Here is a 19,016-nt window from a genome sequence, read left to right on the forward strand (position 1 = left end):
GTCGATGTATGTCTCCAGCACTTTCTCGGTCCCGAGAAGGCTGCGTGCCGGTGTCTCGACCGGAGTCGGACGGTCTCGGCACTGTTTGGGCCTTTTTCGGTGCCGACGGTCGGTCACCGAATTTATGGGTGGAGCCATGGCCTGGTGGCAGTGGCGTCCCCTGGGCCTTGACAATCTTCTTATGAGTGGTTTTCGACGTCTTACTCACGGTTCGTGGATCGTCTAATTCCTCGGAGTCCGATTCGTGTATCGAAAAGTTTTCTTCCTCTTCCTGTACCTCGAACTCTCGGTGGGCTGTCGGCGTGGACGCCATTTGAAGTCTTCTGGCTCGACGGTCTCGGAGTGTTTTTCGGGACCGGAACGCACGACAGGCCTCGCAAGTGTCTTCACTGTGCTCAGGTGACAGGCACAGGTTACAGACCAAGTGTTGGTCTGTATAGGGGTATTTTTTGTGGCATTTGGGACAGAAACGGAACGGGGTCCGTTCCATCGGCGTTCTTCTACACTCGGTCGGGCCGAGCAGGCCCCGACGGGGGATCGAAAACTACCCCGAAAGGCTCCGGAACTCTTCGATGCGGTGTTGACTCCAACTACGCCGATCCCGAACGCAACAATACCGACGAAAATCTTCCGAAATTTAGCTGTCTTTCCGTTCCGAAACTCGGAGCGACAGGAACACGTCCGAACCCGATGGCGGAAAAAAATCAATCGAAGATGGAGTCGACGCCCATGCGCAATGGAGACAAAAGGAGGAGTCACTCGGTCCCGTGACTCGAAAGACTTCTTCGAAGAAAAACAACTTGTAACACTCCGACCCAACACCAGATGGCGAGCTATGCAAAACATGCATATCTACAGCGACAGATGCCATCGAACTAATACATTATATAGTTTTATCAGTAAAGCTGCAAGTTAGTGGGAAGGTTTTTGGACATTTCTTGGAAATTTTCTGTCTGTAAATGACAGTGTGCGACCACATTATGTTTTAGTAACTTTTTTTTTTTTTAATGAGTGTTTAAACATAAATCTAGAAACACTCCTGTCCTAATAGCATTGCTATTAGTAAACTAAGAAATAATTCATAAATCACGTGTCCCCCTATATGTGGGTTAGATTATTTTACATGGAGCAAATATTTATTCTATTTAATCTAACAAATGTTTTTTTTTTGTACAGCAGAAATGCTACACTCATATGTGAGAATGAAGAAAATGGTGACTGCAAACTAAAATATTTGCCTAGCATCACAAAATTTGAGGCCCGTTTACAGGTCAAGGGCATTACACCTATGGTTGAGTAGATTATTCAGTTATTCGACCTGCAGGTCTAGTAGCATTATTATGATTTTTCAAAGCCTGCTTATTATACACGATAAAAAAGCATGCACAAAATGGTGATGGTTTTGCACAGTGGGATGTATTTTTGGCAACGGCACTGGTGACTTGTCCTGTGGTAAGAAAACTAGCCACTTGCAAAAGTATTTCTTGTATCACACTATGGAGTGTACCGGGTTTTGTAGGTAAATGCCTTTGTGGTTTGCCTTACGTTGTTTGTACAGGTAGCTACCGAGACGCACATGAGCTCTGAGATTTATCAAGTAACATATATTTATCTCTTATTGATCCATATTCTCAATATTTTAGAATACTATATGGGCTGCTCCTCCTTCGATCCCTATCAGAGTGGTTTTAATCTTCGTCCGACACATCTGGCAGTACCTTGAAGAAGGTATGTAGTTGGCTGGCCACTGTAGGCTGAAACGTGCCAGAACCTACATTTCCGTCTTAGAGCCACTCCATATAAATGTGTCACTGCACTATAGTTTTTTCTTCCATTCTACAGGGATCAATGTATGGAGTATTGCTCATATAGCCTACTATCGGAACACTGAAATTAATTATGTCATTGTATGGAATATACATTTTGTATTGTTGTGTAATAATAGAGTTATTTAAAGGATGTGTTTATATCATAGCACAGGGGTTGTATAAAACTGAGCTCGTGTTTTAATGGGTCTGGAATGGAGTGTGAAAGGTGTGTATGGTATGTATGGAGGTTGTAAGTGTGAGAATGGCATTTTCTTAAATATCGATCAGATCGGCCAGTTTAAAATGAGTGAATGTTCCAATTAACTTTTCTAAATGGGCAACTAAGCTTCAAATAAACAAAAGAAACAATATTGTGTTTCCATTAAAAAATGTATTTAGATGTTTATTGTGATTTATGACTCGTCAGTCGCATATTGCTGAAGGTGGATTATTTTCTCTTGTTTGTTAAACACATGGAATCTCCTTCCTGAAAGTGAGAGACAATCCGATAGAAAGTCAGAACTTTTCCCTTATCACTCATCAGCGCACCCCTTTGAGATCTAGAATTGGACAATATTCCTGCTAGGAACCTTTCTTCTAGATCAAGAAATAATTAGTAGCAATTGAGTTTTCTGGCACAGTTAGTCCAGTAAAATAGGGTTCATTCCCATCGGTGGAATTGGTGAGGTAGAAAATATGATTTTTGTACCCATTCTGCACAATATCTAACACCAATATGCACTTTGTATTTACCTGCCACACAAAGCTATAGTTGGCAATGCTTCATTCTATCCCGGTGCTCTGAACTCTAGACTCAGGATAAGAGAGTGACTATTTCTGGGGGCGTCCATGCAGCCACAGAAAGCTGCTGGCCATATATTTTCTGTTAGTGTGGTTGATTACAAAGCATTAACAAATTACCTTAAAAGCTGTGTTCTAGGATCTCCAAAGAGCAGAGATATTCAACCTTTTAGGAATAACAAAGGGAATACCATAATGAAGAACTTGAAAGCAACTTCAGAGGCCCACCTATCTCTAACACATATGGTGCCAAGGAGATCTAACACTTCTTGTTTGGGAGAAGTAGAAAACGAATCTTGAAAAAAAAAAAAAAAAAGAGAGAAACAAATCCAAACAAGATCAGTATACCTGTAAACACATGGATCATGGATAAGAGCAAATCCAGAGCTTCTCGGTTTGATGACAAAGCCTACGATTTGGCACGTAACAGGAGACAGTTAAAGAACCAGGATATTGCCATTTCTTTTTACACCATTGGTATCGGAGCAGGACTTGTTGTCCACTGTACCCCTAGCACCTTCATATTTTAAAAACAAACCTGTATAAAAATATATCCATCTGACACCAGGACCTATTCCTAGTGTTTAAATTCTTCGATTATACATTATGAATAATAAAGGGAAATGTTGGATTATTAAAACTATTTTAAAGAAGTAAACTTTGCAGTTTTTTCACCAATATTGTCTTCATTTTCCACAAGTGACTCTTACGAAATGCAGTAAGATAAATTAACTGTTATTATCAGTGCTTGCAGCATATAAAGAGAAAAAATTGACACAGATCACAAAACAATTGTAAAGAAGGCTAGAGCTATTCTAATTCACCCAAGGCTAATTTTATAACAGGAACAGTACTACAAACTATATATGAATAAAACAAAATCAGCACAAATATACTGTTTGGTAAAATTAACAATGATTTTTTTTTTAAACTTGTGTCTCAGCGTATGTAAATACAATTGCATGTAGTCAGTTCAGCCAAATGTTCAGGAGGTTAAGGGTTTCTTGCCAAGGTGGCTCCATTCCTCAAAGTACAACCTTTTGAGATCCAACGATATGAGACACACACCGAGTGCCAAATGTTCGGAAAAGTCAAGTGCAAGGTCCACATCTGAAACACAGGCAGTTGACCTTTCTGCAGAATTTTGTTTAACTTTCCAGCACAAATCAGACCTTTATCTCTTAGATACACGTGATGTAGCTAACTACTGCACACCAAGAGCTTCTACTGTGGTGTCCCAGAAAATAAACAGAATACAAATATGTTGTCAACAAAAAGGATCCAAAATCTCACAACAGCATATACACAGTATAAGCATGTTAGTTTGCAGAATGCAAAAGATTTCGTCTTTAATTATCAAGAAATGAGTTCAATAATGAATGTTAACTCCAGATTACACAATTGTGTCCCGTTTTGGTTTCTGTGTGAACAATCATGATACTTAATGTTCAAACCTCCGAAAAACATTCCTAGAGCATAAAATCGACAAAAAAAACTACAGACAATATTCACATGTAAAACTCTGCCATTTATTGTAGGCTTACACACAAACATTTCAGGCAGTATCATTGCATTTCTTACAAGAACTGGGCAGTATAAATTCAACAACCCGTTTTGATTTACGAAAACATAAAAAAGTATAGTAATTAAGGATGACTTTTATTCATTCCCAGTTTTTTATCATTGCCTCTTCAACCTATTCAAAAGAAGACAACTTTAGTTTTTACAGAATAAAGAAATCCACCTTACAGACTCAGTAAAACCAAATGTTATTGGAAAACAAATGAGGTCTTCCTTTTCATAGTTACAAAATTAGCCAAGGTTCAAATGTACATGTTTCCTACTTCTCAGCAGTCCTTTACACAATTCTCAATGAAATGCACTTGACCAGAATTAAGCCCCCTACCGCTACTTACTACCTTGGCTTCTTGGGCATGTTTCATTGTCTAGGTATAAGACTAGTCATGAGTAACTTCTAAAAACTAGTTTCCATTGACTTGCTGAGTAGTGCCACTATGATCGATATCCATTTTGGTTCGACTTCTGAATTCTCGTTCTTCATCTTCTTCATCTCTTTCATCATTTCCACTGTGGTTTTTACAGTAGAGTCTGTGAAAAAAAAGTGGAAAGAGTGTGAACAATCTGCTAAAACACCTCACAGGTAAATAATGTGTGCACACAGCATAGTGGACGATTTTTATCTTTCTAATCCTTTAAAAACTTGTTTTGATTTATGCAATTTTAGAATCTGCAACTTAAAGAACTGTAGAAGATGGAGGAGTTGGGCACATCTCCCCAGATCATCTTCTGATCCCCCTTCTATAAAGTTGGCCATAATTCTTCTACTCAACTATCATGCAGAGCTTGGTACATTAACAACCCAAGACCACTAGCTTCTAGTGCAAACAAGCCAATTAAACTGGCATCCCTCACTCACTACGGCTTCCATGGAAAAACACTACCATTTGCAGAAAACTTCTTATGTGGTCCCAGAATTAAAATTACCTCAGCAATCTAAAACTTCAAGTAGGTTCTGTCTACATGGGCCATAAAATATTAATCAATACACTGATTTCACTACACCATAACATGTTATTGATCCAAGAGTAAGAGTTCTGAAAGCAAATGTTATAGTGAAGATGACAAAACATTTGGGAACCATTTAATGCAGAACATAAAGAAAGCGTTACTAACCAGTTTAGAACAGATGCACTTTGAAGAACAAGTTTAATATTCAAACCCAACAAAACAAGGCAAGTGAGAGCACACCTTGTAACTGCAACACGAGAAGCTACAAATCAATGAATACTGGTAATGTAATCCTCACCTTCTACCAATTCATAACCTGTATAAGACATCGTTAAAATTATAGAAATGCATCTAGGTGAATTTTCCAAAATGTGCAAAAAAGAAGGGCTGGAACGTATCTCAAAAAGTATAACAGCAGCCACGTACAATGCACAATTGCATGCACTATCTACATAAACTTTGGAGTTTGCTATAAACTAAAGTGAAGAAAGTTTCCAGACTTCGAGGATAAAAAAGCTACAACAGAATAACCAGCAACTGTATGGCACTTTGCAGCATGTGTATAGTAGAAACATGTTATGTGTAGATTGCAAAACAGCACCTATATAAACTATATAAGATAGAAGGAGCAGTGTGGTGAAAAGCATAGACAAACATACCCACCTAATCCATCCAAAGAGCATTTTCCTGAGATTGGGTTGTGAATACTCAGACAGGACGTTTTGGAATAATGGGGCCAATTTATAAAGCCATTTATGAGTACATGAAGAAGTACTCTGATAGCACTACTTTATATAGTTGATCAAACAGAAAAGACTATGCCTTCCTTGCAAGTTCACAGATAGGAAGGTAGACATTCAGCTAAAGGTGTTTTTAGGAGGAATATGAATGTTTTGTAGAATGCTACTGTGAAGCCACCTGGCAGGAGTATTTTTGCTCGAATGCTTCATCATCAGGTAGACTTCCTCAAACATGACAATCAGCTCTACAGCTGGCATCCTATTAGTAACAAGAGATGGGGAGATGTCATTTAAATGATCTGCTAGTTTAAGGGGTCAAATTCTTCTCCAGTTTATTCACATTTTCATTATTTGATGAAAACCTATGAAGTACATTCATTTGTGTGCTGCACTGCCTGTTTTGTTGTCTCTTATCCTGTAAATATGGCTGAATAGCTCTGCTTTTATGAACCAAGAGTTTATTGCTGTTCCCACCTGTATCATAACAAAGTTATTTACCTTAGGTAACACTTGATGGTGGATACCCTAACACAGATTCCTCACTTTAGAATGCTACTCTCGGTGACAGACTGGATCTGGAAAAACATTTCTCTAGCAAGATTACACACCGTTAGTTGGCACTGTGCAGCTCCACGTGGATTTGTACTGCCCTAGAAGTGACAGTGCAGACGTCAGTTTCTGGTTTGTTCCTTTCCACACCCCCAGACAAAGTTTGAACAATTGGTAGAACCAGGGTGACGATTCCAAACTTGGGACCTTTTTAAAAGTTTAAAGGAGGCCACCCCAGAGAATGGCAAATTGGGAGTGCAGTGAGGACTGTCCACCAGAAGAGCATTATTGAAGGTATATAACTTGTTCTTCTGATAATCAGTGGTCCACAATACACCTGAAGCCCCTGTCCTTTTTTAGGGTGAGGAAATAATAGGAATAATAACCCTGGTCTTTCTACCTGTCCGCTACCCTCTCTAAAGCACCTTTGGAGAACAGGACTGTGACTCTTGCAGCTACCAATGCTTGTTGGCTCTTCTTCAAAGGGAACTTTAGGCTCCGTTTAGCCCCGGCCTCCAGCACTCTTACCTGCAAAGCACAGTCTCCTGCCTGCTGCTCCAGCGACTCCTCTCCAGTTGTGCAGAGTCGGCCCCACTGCGACTCCTGTGCCTGCTGCCTGTGGGGGTTGCATCCTCTACTTTCAGCTCTCCTCACTGCTGAGGGTCACCTGGGTCTCCCCTCATTGGGTTGAGCCTCCCTGGACCTTCCTGGTCCCCGGCAGCTCTGCAACTCTTCATTTGCAACTCTTGCCTTTGCTAAGGCTTGTTGGTGCTTTTTGTACACCACTGACTAACTTTTCTTCCAACGTGGGACCTTGACTGCATTTTGTCTGGAACTCTCCGCCTGCTCCTGTGCTGCATAGCTGGCTCCTTGTCTTCACACTCGACCTGGTCCTGTATCTCCAGAAGGGTAGGTAGTGGCTCCTGCCCCAACTGGACAAGCCCACTCAAACTGGACTTGGTCCCCTTCATGTGCAGGTCCTCTTCTGTCAGGATCCACCTTCTGTTCCTTCCAGTCTTGGTTGGGTCTTGCACAGTCCTTTTCTAAAGTTTACCTGTGGGTTTGGGGAAAACTTACCACTTTTCTCCTGGTCGCTTGGGGGCAACCTCTTACTTACCTTTTGGGGTTCCTAGTTTCTCCAGCGCCCCTTTACCAATTCCACTTCCTTGGGTGGGGGACGGACTTTCACATTCCACTTACTTAGTATATTGTTTGGTCTCCCCCTAGGGTCTCCATTACATTCTGATATTTCACTGTTTTCTATTGCTTTCTATGTCAATTCCTGACTTCTAATGTGTATATAATAGTGTGTTTACTCATCTGCTAATAGGGTATTGCCTATACAGCATTTTAGTATGTGTGTTACCATAATAAAGTATCTTTATAACACTGTGTGGTTCTTTGATGTGTGTGATTGCCGTGTGACTGTAGTGGTATTGCATAAGCTTTGCATGTCTCCTTGATAAGTCTTGGCTGCTCATCCACATCTACCTCTAGAGAGCTGTGGCTTCCTAGACACTGCCTACAGTTCACTAATAGGGGATACCCAGACCTGGTATAGGGTGTTAACACCTTCGGATGCTCACCACACACCAGGCCAGCTTCCTACAGTGGCTAACCTGTGGGTGTTGAAGTTATTTGAAAAAGGGTACATAGCGCTGCCTGTCCTACAGTGGCTTGTTGGCGTGGTAGCACAACCATACAATAATGTTTGGTGAAATTGTGTGGTGTGGCCATGTAGCTGTCTTACATAGGTCAACTATGGGAAGATTTCCTAAAAAGGCCAAGGTTGCTTCTTTTTTTTTTTACCAGTGGTGTGTGCTCTGGGAAGAACAGGTAAAGGCCTTTTGGACTTAGCATAGCAAGTCTGAATGCATTTTACAATCTACCTGGCTAGGCTTGATTTGGATATAGGGTTGCCTTTGTGTGGTGGTTAAAAGGCGAAAAAAGCTGTATAGACTTTCTAAAAGTGTTAGTTCTATCAATGTAGAACATAAGCATTCAACATCTAATGTATGAATGTATAAGGAGCTCTTTCCGCAACATTTTCTGGTTAAGGGAAAAAAAACTGGCAATTTGATAGATTGGTTGAGATGAAACAGATACAACCTTAGTTAGAAATTTTGGGTTGGTATGAAGAACCACCTTATGTCTATGCATTTGGAAGAAAGGCTCCTCTAAGGTTAAAGCCTGGAAATCATTTACATGCCTAAGTGATTAAGACTAATAATCCTACTTTCCAAGATAGAAATGAAAGAGGACATAAATGTAGAGGTTCAAATGAGGGATCCATGAGTCTTGTAAGTACTATGTTAAGATCCCAGGAAGGTTTGAGTCATCACTCGTTTGAGCCATGAAGGCTTTGACGGCCGAATCTCGAAAAGCAAAAGGTGCTGCCTATTTTGTTAGTATTGCAGCAAGATGCAACAGTATGGAAGTGTACGCTAAGATTGCATTTTGTAAGCGGAGTAGGTAACAGACAATGTCTTGCACTGTGGCTTTGAAAGGGTCAATTTATTTTGGGTGACAGTAGCCAACAAAACGTGTCCATTTTGCTGCATAACATGCTCTAGCCGTGGGTTTCATTCTTCTTTAAGAATGTCCATACATTCTTGTGACTGGTTAGGTAGCCAAACCCTATGACCTCAGAAGCCAAATTGCTAAGTTGAGAGTTTTGGGATCTGGGTGTCTGCTTTGTCCATGATTCTGAGTGAGAAGGTCCAACCGGGGAGCTTCTTATGTGTAACTACTGAGAGATCTAGTAGAGTTGTGAACCAGGGATGACGCATCCATGTGGGAGCTACCAGGTTTATTTGTGAGAAGTTTGCTTGAGCTTCCAAACCAGAAAAGAAAGGAGATGTAGAAGTGGAAACGCGTAATCAAATATCGCTGACCAACTCCTCTAAAAGCGTTGCCCTAGGATAGTGGGTGCGGTAACCTGGAGGTTAAGTTTGAGCATTTTGTGTTTTCTGCTGTGGCGAAAAGTTCTATTTGAGGAAATCCCCAATTTTGGAAGTAGGACTGGAAGACTTGCAGGTGGAGTTCTCACTCGTGGACTTGTTGCTGTATCCTTCTGAGCAGGTCTGCAAAGTCGTTGTCTGTTTCCAGAAGATATTCTGCTGACAGGTGAATGTTGTGATGTACAGCCCGCTTCCACATGGTCTACGACAGGAGTGACAGCTGTGGAGACTGTGTCCCTCCTTGTTTCTGTAGGTAATACATGATTGTCATATTGTTCTTGCGGACTATAACAACTTTGTAAGTGAGGTGAGGAAGGAATGCTTTAAAAAAAATAGGTGAATGGCTTTAAGCTCTAGGTAGGTGATGTGGAGATTCTGGTGTCTGGCACCCCAGAGATCCTGTACCGTTAGGTCTAGCAAGTGTGCACCCCATCCTATCTCTGATGCATCTGTTTTGAGAGTGATGTGGGGAACAGGGTGAAGAAAAGGCCCCCCTTTCAACAGATTTCTGGTGTTCCAACAGCAAGTTTGGTGGTCTATCAACACTAGATCCTCCAACTGACTGTGACTGAGACAGACGAGCTACACATTCCTGTAAAAGGCACAGATGTAACCTTGCATGGCGAACTATGGCAATGCATGAAGCCATCATCCCAAAAGACGCATAACCATCCTCACAGTGAGCTGGTGGTTTGTCTGAAACTGTGGCAATGTTGCTTGAAAGATTTGAATTTGTGCAGGATTGAGGCAGGCTAATCTTAACTGGGTGTTTAGGATTGCTTCTAAATATGGTTGAACCTGTAGTGGTTGCAAGTGAGACTTGTGTCATCTGAGTATGTTGTTGACATTGATGAGTGCTGGCTTTGATGAGCCAGTTGTCTGGGTAAGAGATCACGTGGACGCTTTTTGTCTGCATAGATGAGCTGCGAACCCTACTAGGCATTTCCTGAACATGCGAGGTGCCGCAGTTACCCGAATGAAAGTACCTTGAACTGGTAATGTCTGGCCACTATGACAAATCTTAAGTATTTGCGATGGGCTAGATATATAGGTATGTGCAGGAGGGCGTCCTTCATTTCTAGTGTTGCCTTGAAGTCGCCTTGAGGGTGCAGCGTGATGACATCCTGTAAGGTGACCATGTGAAAGTGCTCTGATACAATATATTTGTTTAAAAACATGAGATCTAAGGCTGGCCTTAACAACCCATACTTTTTGGGGATTAGGAAGGAACGAGTATACCCCTGTGCCCTAAAGTTGAAGAGGAACTGGTTCTATGGCCCCTCTGAGGAGAAGGGCTTGGACTTTCTGCTCGAGTATTGTTTGGTGTTCCTGTGTTAACTTGTGAGTGCAAGGCGGAATGTTGGGCGGTGTGGTCATAATTTCCACACAATAGCCATTTTGGATAATGACTAACACCCACTTGTCTGTGGTGATGGTATCCCAAACTGGATGGAAATATTGTAGTCTGCCCCAGACAAGGTGTTGTGTGGTCAGGGGAGGATAGGGTAGTCACTGTTTGGCAGAGGGTGTTGCTCTGAAAGAGGAGGCACCCTTACCCCTACCCTTGTTGTTGCCTCAGAAGGAACCTCTGTAGTAGCCTTTGAGTCTGCTTCTGTTGTGAGGTGGATGCCTCTGTAGAGGTGGTTTTGTAGGTACTCCTGTAACTTGGGCAATGAAAAGTTCCCCTGGGAGCAGTTGTTTGAAATGCTCTCATAGTGTTGACAGTATCAGAGTCCTTTTTAATTTTTTTCTAAGGTAGTGTTTACCTGCAGACCAAAGACAGGTTCTTTGTTGAACGGCATGTTGAGAAGTTTGTTGGACCTCTTGTATAAAGCCAGAACATGTGAGGCAAGTGTGTAGCCAAGGGAGAATGCTTGTGTTGATTCCCCGAACTGCAGTATCTGCTGCGTCAAGGGTGCAGCAAACAGAGGTATTAGTGATGGTTTGCCCCTCTGTAACAATTTGTTGACCTCTTTTCCTATGTTCTTCTGGAAGGTACTGGAGGAACTCCTCCACATTTCGCCCCCCCAGTGGGCTCTCATTTCGTGCCAAGAGAGCATGGGAACTGGCGATACACCAATGGTTGGCAGCCTGAGTTGTAACCCTCTTTCCTGCAGCGTCTATGCGCTTACTTTCTTTTTCTGGGGGTGGTGTATCTCCAGTAGCTTGAAAATTGGCCCTTTTGTGTGATGTAGTGGGGACTATGGAATCCGGTGGCACTTGGAATGATGATCTTGGCTGTAGGAAAGTGCCCTATTTCTTGGCATGGTTACCCCCCATTTTCTGCCTGTTGTCAGTGTGTTTAACTATGTTCACCGGGTCCCTGCTAACCAGGACCCCAGTGATTATGCTCTCTCCTCCAAATCGGATTACTAGTAAGCCTGTCTTCCCACAATTGGCATACTGGTCCTCCCATAGAAGTCCCTAGTATATGGTACCCAGGGCACCAGGGTTCCAGGGATCCCTATGGGCTGCAGAAGTTATTCTGCCACCCATAGAGAGCCCATGCAAAGGGCTCTGCAGGCCTGCCATTGCAGTCTGCGTGAACCGGGTGCACGCACCCGGTTTCACTACAGGTCACTGCACCAGGTCACTGTAAGTCACCCCTATGGTAAGCCCTCTCAGCCCAGACGGCAGGGTTCAGGTACGTGTGTGTGAGGGCACCCCTGTACTAGCAGAGGTGCTCTCACAAACTCCAGCCCCATTTTACTGGACTTCGTGAGTGCGGGGACACCATTTTGTGTGTGTACTGGACATAGGTCACTACCTATGTCCAGCTACATAATGGTAACTCCGAGCCTGGGCATGTTTGGTATCAAACATGTCGTAATCATACCCCAATAATGTTGCAAGCACTGGAAGTATGATTCCATTCACTATAGGGGCTCCTTAGAGGACACCCAGCATTGCTACCACCAGTCTTATGGGGTTTCCTGGGCAGCCCAGCTGCTGCCAACCATCAGACAGGTTTCTGCCCTCCTGCTGCTTGATCTGATCAAGCCCTGAAAGGCAGAACAAAGGATTTCCTTTGGGAGAGGGAGGTAACACCCCCTCCCTTTGGAAATAGGTGTAACTGGCTTGGGAGGGGTAGCCTCCCAAACCACTGGTTTGCTTTGAAGGGCACATTTGGTGTGCTCCGTGCATAAACCAGTCCACAACGGCCCTCCCCCACCAATCCCTGCTCTGGCACGAGCATCACCCCTGCCCATCACCACCCTAGGGGTGGTGCCCAGAGCTCCTCCAGAGGGTCCCTGGGTTCTGCCACCTTGATCCTCTGGAAGCATCTGAGTGGCCAGGCAGGCAGGCCCTCTATTTGGGCTCTATAGGACCTTCCTCTGGGGTGGGTCCTCCGATTCGGCTCGCAAGATTCCAGTAGGACTCCTCTGCAACCTCTGCTTTGACTTCTGGCCACCAGAACCATGACTGGACCCTCCAGGAAACTAAAAGCTGCAGATCCATGAGGAAGACTCTTCTGCAACATTGTATCTAGAATTCCTGCCAGTTTAGCAACATTTCCCCGGCCGTGCATCCTCAGAAGACAGCAACTCTTCATCCTGCAGAAGAAGAAGAAATCTCCCTTTGCATATGTCTACCATTGGTATGTTCCCTAAGAATGCCATTGAAGCACCTTTCTTTCTAGTGGAATGCGCCTTAGGAGTTACTAATAGCTGCCTTTTAGCTTTAAGGTAGCAAGTTTGAATACACTTTACTATCCATCTTGCCAATCCTTGCTTGGAAATAGGATTACCTTTATGAGGCTGTTGGAAAGCGAAAAAAGTTGCTTAGATTTTCTAAAGTATTTTTTTCTGTCTACATAATACATTAGAGCTCTTTTGAGATCAAGAGTGTGAAGAGCTTTTTCAGCAACTGAATCTGGCTATGGAAAGAAGACTGGCAAGTCCACTGACTGATTAATGTGAAATAGTGAAACCATCCTGGGTAGACATTTTAGATTTGTCCTAAGTACCATTTTGTGTTTGTGTACTTGAAAGAAGGGTTCTTCTAAAGTGAATGCTTGTATTTCACTTACTCTTCTTAAGGAGGTAATTGCTACAAAGGAAGCAACCTTCCATGAGAGAAATTGAAGTGCGCAAGAATGCACTGTTTCAAATGGTGGTCCTATGAGCCTTGTGAGTACAATGTTAAGGTTCCATGCAGGAGCTGGTGGAGCTGTAGGTGGAATAAACTCTTAAGCCCGTCCATAAAAGCTTTTATGACAGGAATTCTAAACAGAGATGTATGTTAACTGTTTTGGAGGTAGGCTGATATTGCAGTTATAATAATTTTAATAGATGAATATACAAGATTTGCTTTCTTAAATGAAGCAAATAACATACAATATCTTGTACTGATGCTTTAAGTGGATCAATGTTTTTAGGTTGGTAGTAATATACAAAACGTTTCCATTTATTTGCATAGCACTGCCTGGTTGTAGGTTTACATGCTTGTTTTAGAATGTCCATACATTCTGATGGAAGCTGTAGATATCCAAATTTCATGACCTCGGGAGCCAAATTTCCAGGTTGAGCATCCTGGGATTGGGATGCCTGACCTGACCTTTGTTTTGAGTCAATAGGTCTGGACTGTTTGGGAGCTTGTGATGTGGTACTACTGACAGATACAATAGTGTTGTGTACCAGTGTTGACATGCCCATGTGGGAGCTATGAGTATCAAAGTGAGGGAAGTGTGACATCTTGTTGACTAGAAACAGAATTAACGGGAGAGAGGGAAAAGCGTAAGCAAGTATTCCTGACCAATTTATCCATAGAGCATTGCTCTTGGATTGAGGGTGTGGGTATCTGGATGCGAGTTTTGGCATTTTGCGTGTTTGCTTGTTGCGAAAAGGTCTATGTTTAGTGGTCCCCACATTTGAAAGTAATATTAAATTACTTGTGGGTGAATCTCCCATTTGTGTATTTGTTGCTGTGTCCTGCTTAAGAGGTCAACTAGTTGGCTGTGCATCCCAGGAATGTATTTTGCTAGCAAGTGGATGTGACTGTGAATTGCCCATTTCCAAATTGTTTGAGCTAAGAGGGACAATTGGCATGAGTGTCACCCCCCCCCCACCCTGTTTTTAAAGATAATACTATTTGGTCATATTGTCTGTCCTTATCAACACTGTTCTGTGCGTGATCTGTGGCTGAAATGCTTTGAGTGCTAGGAACACTGCTAGCAATTCCAAGTGATTTATGTGATAAGTGTGTTGAATTGAGTTCCATTCCACCTATATGGTAAGGTTGTTGAGATGGGCTCCCCAACCTATCATTGATGCATCAGTGGTGATTATGGTCTGTGGAACAGGGTCCTGAAATGGCTGCCCTTTTGATAGGTTGGTGTGATTTCACCATTGCAGAGAGTTGCAAGTTTGGCGGTCCAACAACATTAGATCGTGTAGCTGACCCTGTGCCTAAGACCATAGTTGCGTGAAACACTGTTGTAGGAGTCTCATGTTTAGATGTGCATTGGGTACTATTGCTATACAGAATGCCATCATTCCCAACAGTTTCATGATAAACCTTACTGTGTAAGTGTGACTGTATTGTAGCTGAGATATGAGATTGTGGAAAGCTTGAATTCTCTGTGGGTTTGGGTACACTAATCCTGATTGAGTGTTCAGAATTGCTCCCAGATACGGCTTGTATTTGCGCTGGCTGCAGATGAGATTTTTGGTAATGGATTGTGAACCCTAGACTGTGTAGGGTATCGACTGTGTATTGTGTGTGCTGTTGACAGGTTTGAATGGTGCTGGCTTTTATGAGCCAGTCGCCCAGATAGGGAAAGACATATATATGTTACCTTCTGAGGTATGCTGCAACCACTGCGAGGCATTTGGTGAATACCCTTGGTGCTGTTGTTACTCCAAAGGGTAGTACTTTGAACTGGTAGTGTTTGCCTGCTATCACAAATCCTAGGTATCTGCGATGCGCTGGATGAATGGGAATGTGGAAGTAGGCATCTTTTAGATCAAATGCTGTAATGTAGTCTTGTATGTATAGTCGGGGAATGACATACTGAAGAGTGACTATGTGGAAATGCTCTGAGAGAATGAACTGATTGAGGGGACTGAGATCCAGGATTGGTCTGAGAGTACCATTCTTTTTTGGTATAAGGAAGTATAGAGAATGTACTCCTGCCCCTTGTTGAGGTACAGGTACCATTTCTATTGCACCTTTGATTAGAAGTGATTGTACTTCTTGTTTTAACAAATGTAGGTGTTCCACAGAAAGCCTGTGCGAGCGAGGGGGAATATTTTGTGGAGCTGAGATGAGTTCTAGGCAATAACCATTTTGGATAATTGACAGCACCCATTGATCTGTTGTAATTTTGCACCATTGTTGGTAGAACCTTTCCAGTCTTCCCCCCACAGGAGATGTATACTGTGTGAGAATGTTCAGAGAGTCACTGTTTAGTTGAGGTGAAGGCACCTCTTGTGGTGGTGGATTTACCTCTACCTCTAAAGTTGTTTCCCTTGTAAGATCCTCTGGAAGAAAAAAAAAACACTGGTGTACAATTGTTGTCCTTGCTTTTGTTGGGATGTGGCTGGCTCTGGTATTGATGGCTTAAAACCACCTCTGAACTGGGGCCTACGAAAAGTTCCCCGAGCAGGTGTTGTATAAAGGGCACCCATAGCCGTAGCTGTCTCAGAGTCTTTCTTTAACATCTCTATGGTGGTATCCACCTCTGGGCCAGATAAGTGCTGTTTAGCAAAAGGCATATGGAGTACTGCCTGTTGTATCTCAGGTTTGAACCCTGAAGTTCTTAACCATGCGTGTCTTCTGATAACTAAACTGGTGTTAATAACCCTTGCTGCCGTGTCTGCTGCATCTAAGGCAGATCTAATTTGATTGTAAGATATAGCCTGGTCCACTGTAACTACCTGATGTGCCCTTTTTTGGTGTTGTGGTGGAAGGTACTGTAGGAACTCCTCCATCTGATCCCAATGAGCTCTAACATATCTTGCTAATTGAGCTTGAGAGTTCGCAATTCTCCAGTGATTAGCAGCTTGAGTCGCTACATGCTTCCCTGCTGCATCAAACTTGCAACTCTCCTTATCTAGGGGAGGAGCATCCCCTGTGAACTGGCCATTTGCCCTTTTCCTCGCTGCACAAACAATAGAGTCAGGTGGCAATTGCTGTTGGATAAAAAGTGGATCTGAAGGTGCAGGCTTGTACTTTTTGTCCACCCTTGGTGTAATAACCCTAGCCTTCACTGGCTCCTTAAAAATGTCATCTGCATGCTTAAACATGCCTGGGAGCATTGGTAGGCATTGATACCCTTTGTGAGTGGATGATGGTGTATTGAATAAAATATCATCCTCTATGGGATCCGAAATCAACTGCAAATTGTGATATATAGCTGCCCTAGCTATGACCTGATTGCAGGAAGTGGTGTCTTCCGGTGGAGATGGCCTAGCCGGGTATAAATCAGTATCACTGGATGGAACAGGGTCTGGATCATATAAATCACATGGATCTATAATGTAATGAATGTCACCCAAATCATCCCCCTGTGTAGAGCTAGGGGATTGTGGAGAAGATTGTGTAGGTGAAGGTGGTGGATTATCTGGTGGAGGAGAAGCAGAAAGCAAAGGAAAATGTGGTGTTGAAGGCTGATGTACTGCCTTTGTTTTTCTTTCCGCTTAAATATCTTAGCAGGTGGAGGCCCAGCTTCTAAAGTCTATTGGAAAGTTAACTTCCTTTTAGTTGTAGAAAGAGGAGAAGCAATAATCCTTCCAGTGTCTTTATGGATTTGGATTTTGCACTGCTTAGCGGCTTCTACTTCAAGTATAGGCCTTATTTCTGATGGCTCTTCTGTAGCTGGAGCATATTTTTCACTCACAGGTTTCAGCTCTGAAAGTTTGGAAACCGGATGTTTTAGTTGGGTTGAGCATGTCAACTCTGAAGTCGTGGTAGTTTTTTCAGCTCCGAGGTGGAAGTCTCCGCTCTTTGACTCAATCCCAAAACAGGTGTGGAATGCTGTTTGTTCGATGCTGAATGCACTTTGGTCTTTTTTGGAGCCAAATCAGAGGATTGGTCATCGGTATGAATTTATCGGGTCCGGCCATGGCCGGCAAGCAGTGGTGGACCCAAGACCAGTGCTGATGTCTCTTTGGTTGCCTGTAGGTGATGGGAAGGGGCTGATGTACTCACATACTGTGCTGCTGGAATCGACTGGCTGTCCCCATCCGAGTCTTGGTCTGAATCAGTCTGCGATGGAAACTGCAGTTTGATCTTGTTCTTCGAAAATGTTGGGCGTTTGTTCTGATGACTTGGACGCCATCTCAAACCAAGAGGCTCTTCAATCCCTTTGTTTTCTTTGAACGGAAGGATCGACATGATTCACAGCTTTACTCCCTGTAATCTGGAGAAAGACAGAGGTTGCACACAGAGTGTTGGTCGGTGTGTGGGAACTTGGCAGGACACAGAGGGCAAAAGCGAAACGGAGTCCGTTCCGTCCGCCTGACATCATTCAAAAACCACATGAGTTGAAGTAGGCCCGAAAAGGGCATTTAATTGATCCAGACGATTGCAATCCGATTGAAAGTGAGAAAACGTGATCGAAAACGATTCCGACGTTTAAAGAAAAAGGCGAAAAGTTCAGATAGCATCCAACCGAGAGGAAACACATCCAAACCCAACTACGGAAAGAAAACAATCTAACAAAGGACTCGATGTCCACGTGCACCATCACCAAGAGGAGGAGTCACTCCATCTTGTAACTCAAAAAAGCTTCTTCAAAGAAAAACAACTTGCAACACTCCGAGCCCGACACTAGAAGGCGGACTTATGCAAAGCATGTGTATCTGCAGCTACATATGTTATCGAACATAAAGTAACTTTAGTTTTGTACAACCAAGTGTTTTTTTCTTGTGTGCAAGTACTGTATGACTGTAGTGGTATTGCATGAGCTTTGCATGTCTCCTAGATAAGCCTTGGCTTCTAGACACTGCCTACACTTCACTGAGCACGGAGAGGGGATACCTGTACCTGGTATAAGATGTAAGTACCACAGGTACCCACCACACACCAAGCCAGCTTCTTACACTGGCAATAACAGGGTCTTTAAAAATGTCTTCACCGTGTCTCATCATGCCCTTTAACATGGGTGTTACCAGGTGTCTGTGTGCAGTAGGTAAGGTGTTTAAAAGGAAATCTTGTTCACGTGGTTCCTTGTGTGGCTCTACACTGTAGAAAGCACCCCCCCTCGCAATGCCCTCCTAGTAGAAGGTTGTGTCCAAAGGCAGGAAAGGGCAAGCTGGGTACAGATCAGGATCATTTGGGGAATTGGGATCTGTGTAGTTCATGTCCAAGGGGTCAGGATCCCATTGTGGCTCCTCTAACCCACCAGTGTCAGATTGTAGTGACCCCTGAGAAGAAATGTCCAGGGGGTCATGGGAAAGTGACAATGATTGAGGAGAGTCAGGGGGTGATGGAAGTGGTGAAGGTGGTGGAGAGGGAGGTGTGGAAGGAAGTGGAAGAACGGAAGGGCTGGTGACCTTGCCCTTGGTTTTCTTCCTGGGAGGAAGGGGTACATCCAGTGCCTTCTCAAATGTCAATTTCCTCTTTAGAGGTGGAGGAGAGGAGGGCGTAGCAATAATCTGACCAGTTCCCCACTTGAATTTGGATTT

The 19,016-nt window shown here is 43.2% G+C and overlaps 1 protein-coding gene across 4 annotated transcripts in view; it reads right to left on the reverse strand.

Annotated features, from left to right (window-relative positions):
* Window positions 1–4,116: 4,116 nt before the first annotated feature.
* The window catches only part of PHF6 (PHD finger protein 6), a 335,169-nt gene continuing 320,269 nt past the window's right edge, over window positions 4,117–19,016 (reverse strand). For all 4 annotated transcript variants that reach the window (XM_069212497.1, XM_069212494.1, XM_069212495.1 and 1 more), the window contains exon 10: window positions 4,117–4,718. In XM_069212497.1, coding sequence (XP_069068598.1) covers window positions 4,592–4,718 — 127 coding nt within the window. In that variant the 3' untranslated portion in view covers window positions 4,117–4,591. The remainder of the gene's footprint in view (window positions 4,719–19,016) is intronic.

The sequence above is a fragment of the Pleurodeles waltl genome, chromosome 2_1 (genome assembly GCF_031143425.1).
Source record: "Pleurodeles waltl isolate 20211129_DDA chromosome 2_1, aPleWal1.hap1.20221129, whole genome shotgun sequence".
Taxonomy (NCBI): domain Eukaryota; kingdom Metazoa; phylum Chordata; class Amphibia; order Caudata; family Salamandridae; genus Pleurodeles; species Pleurodeles waltl.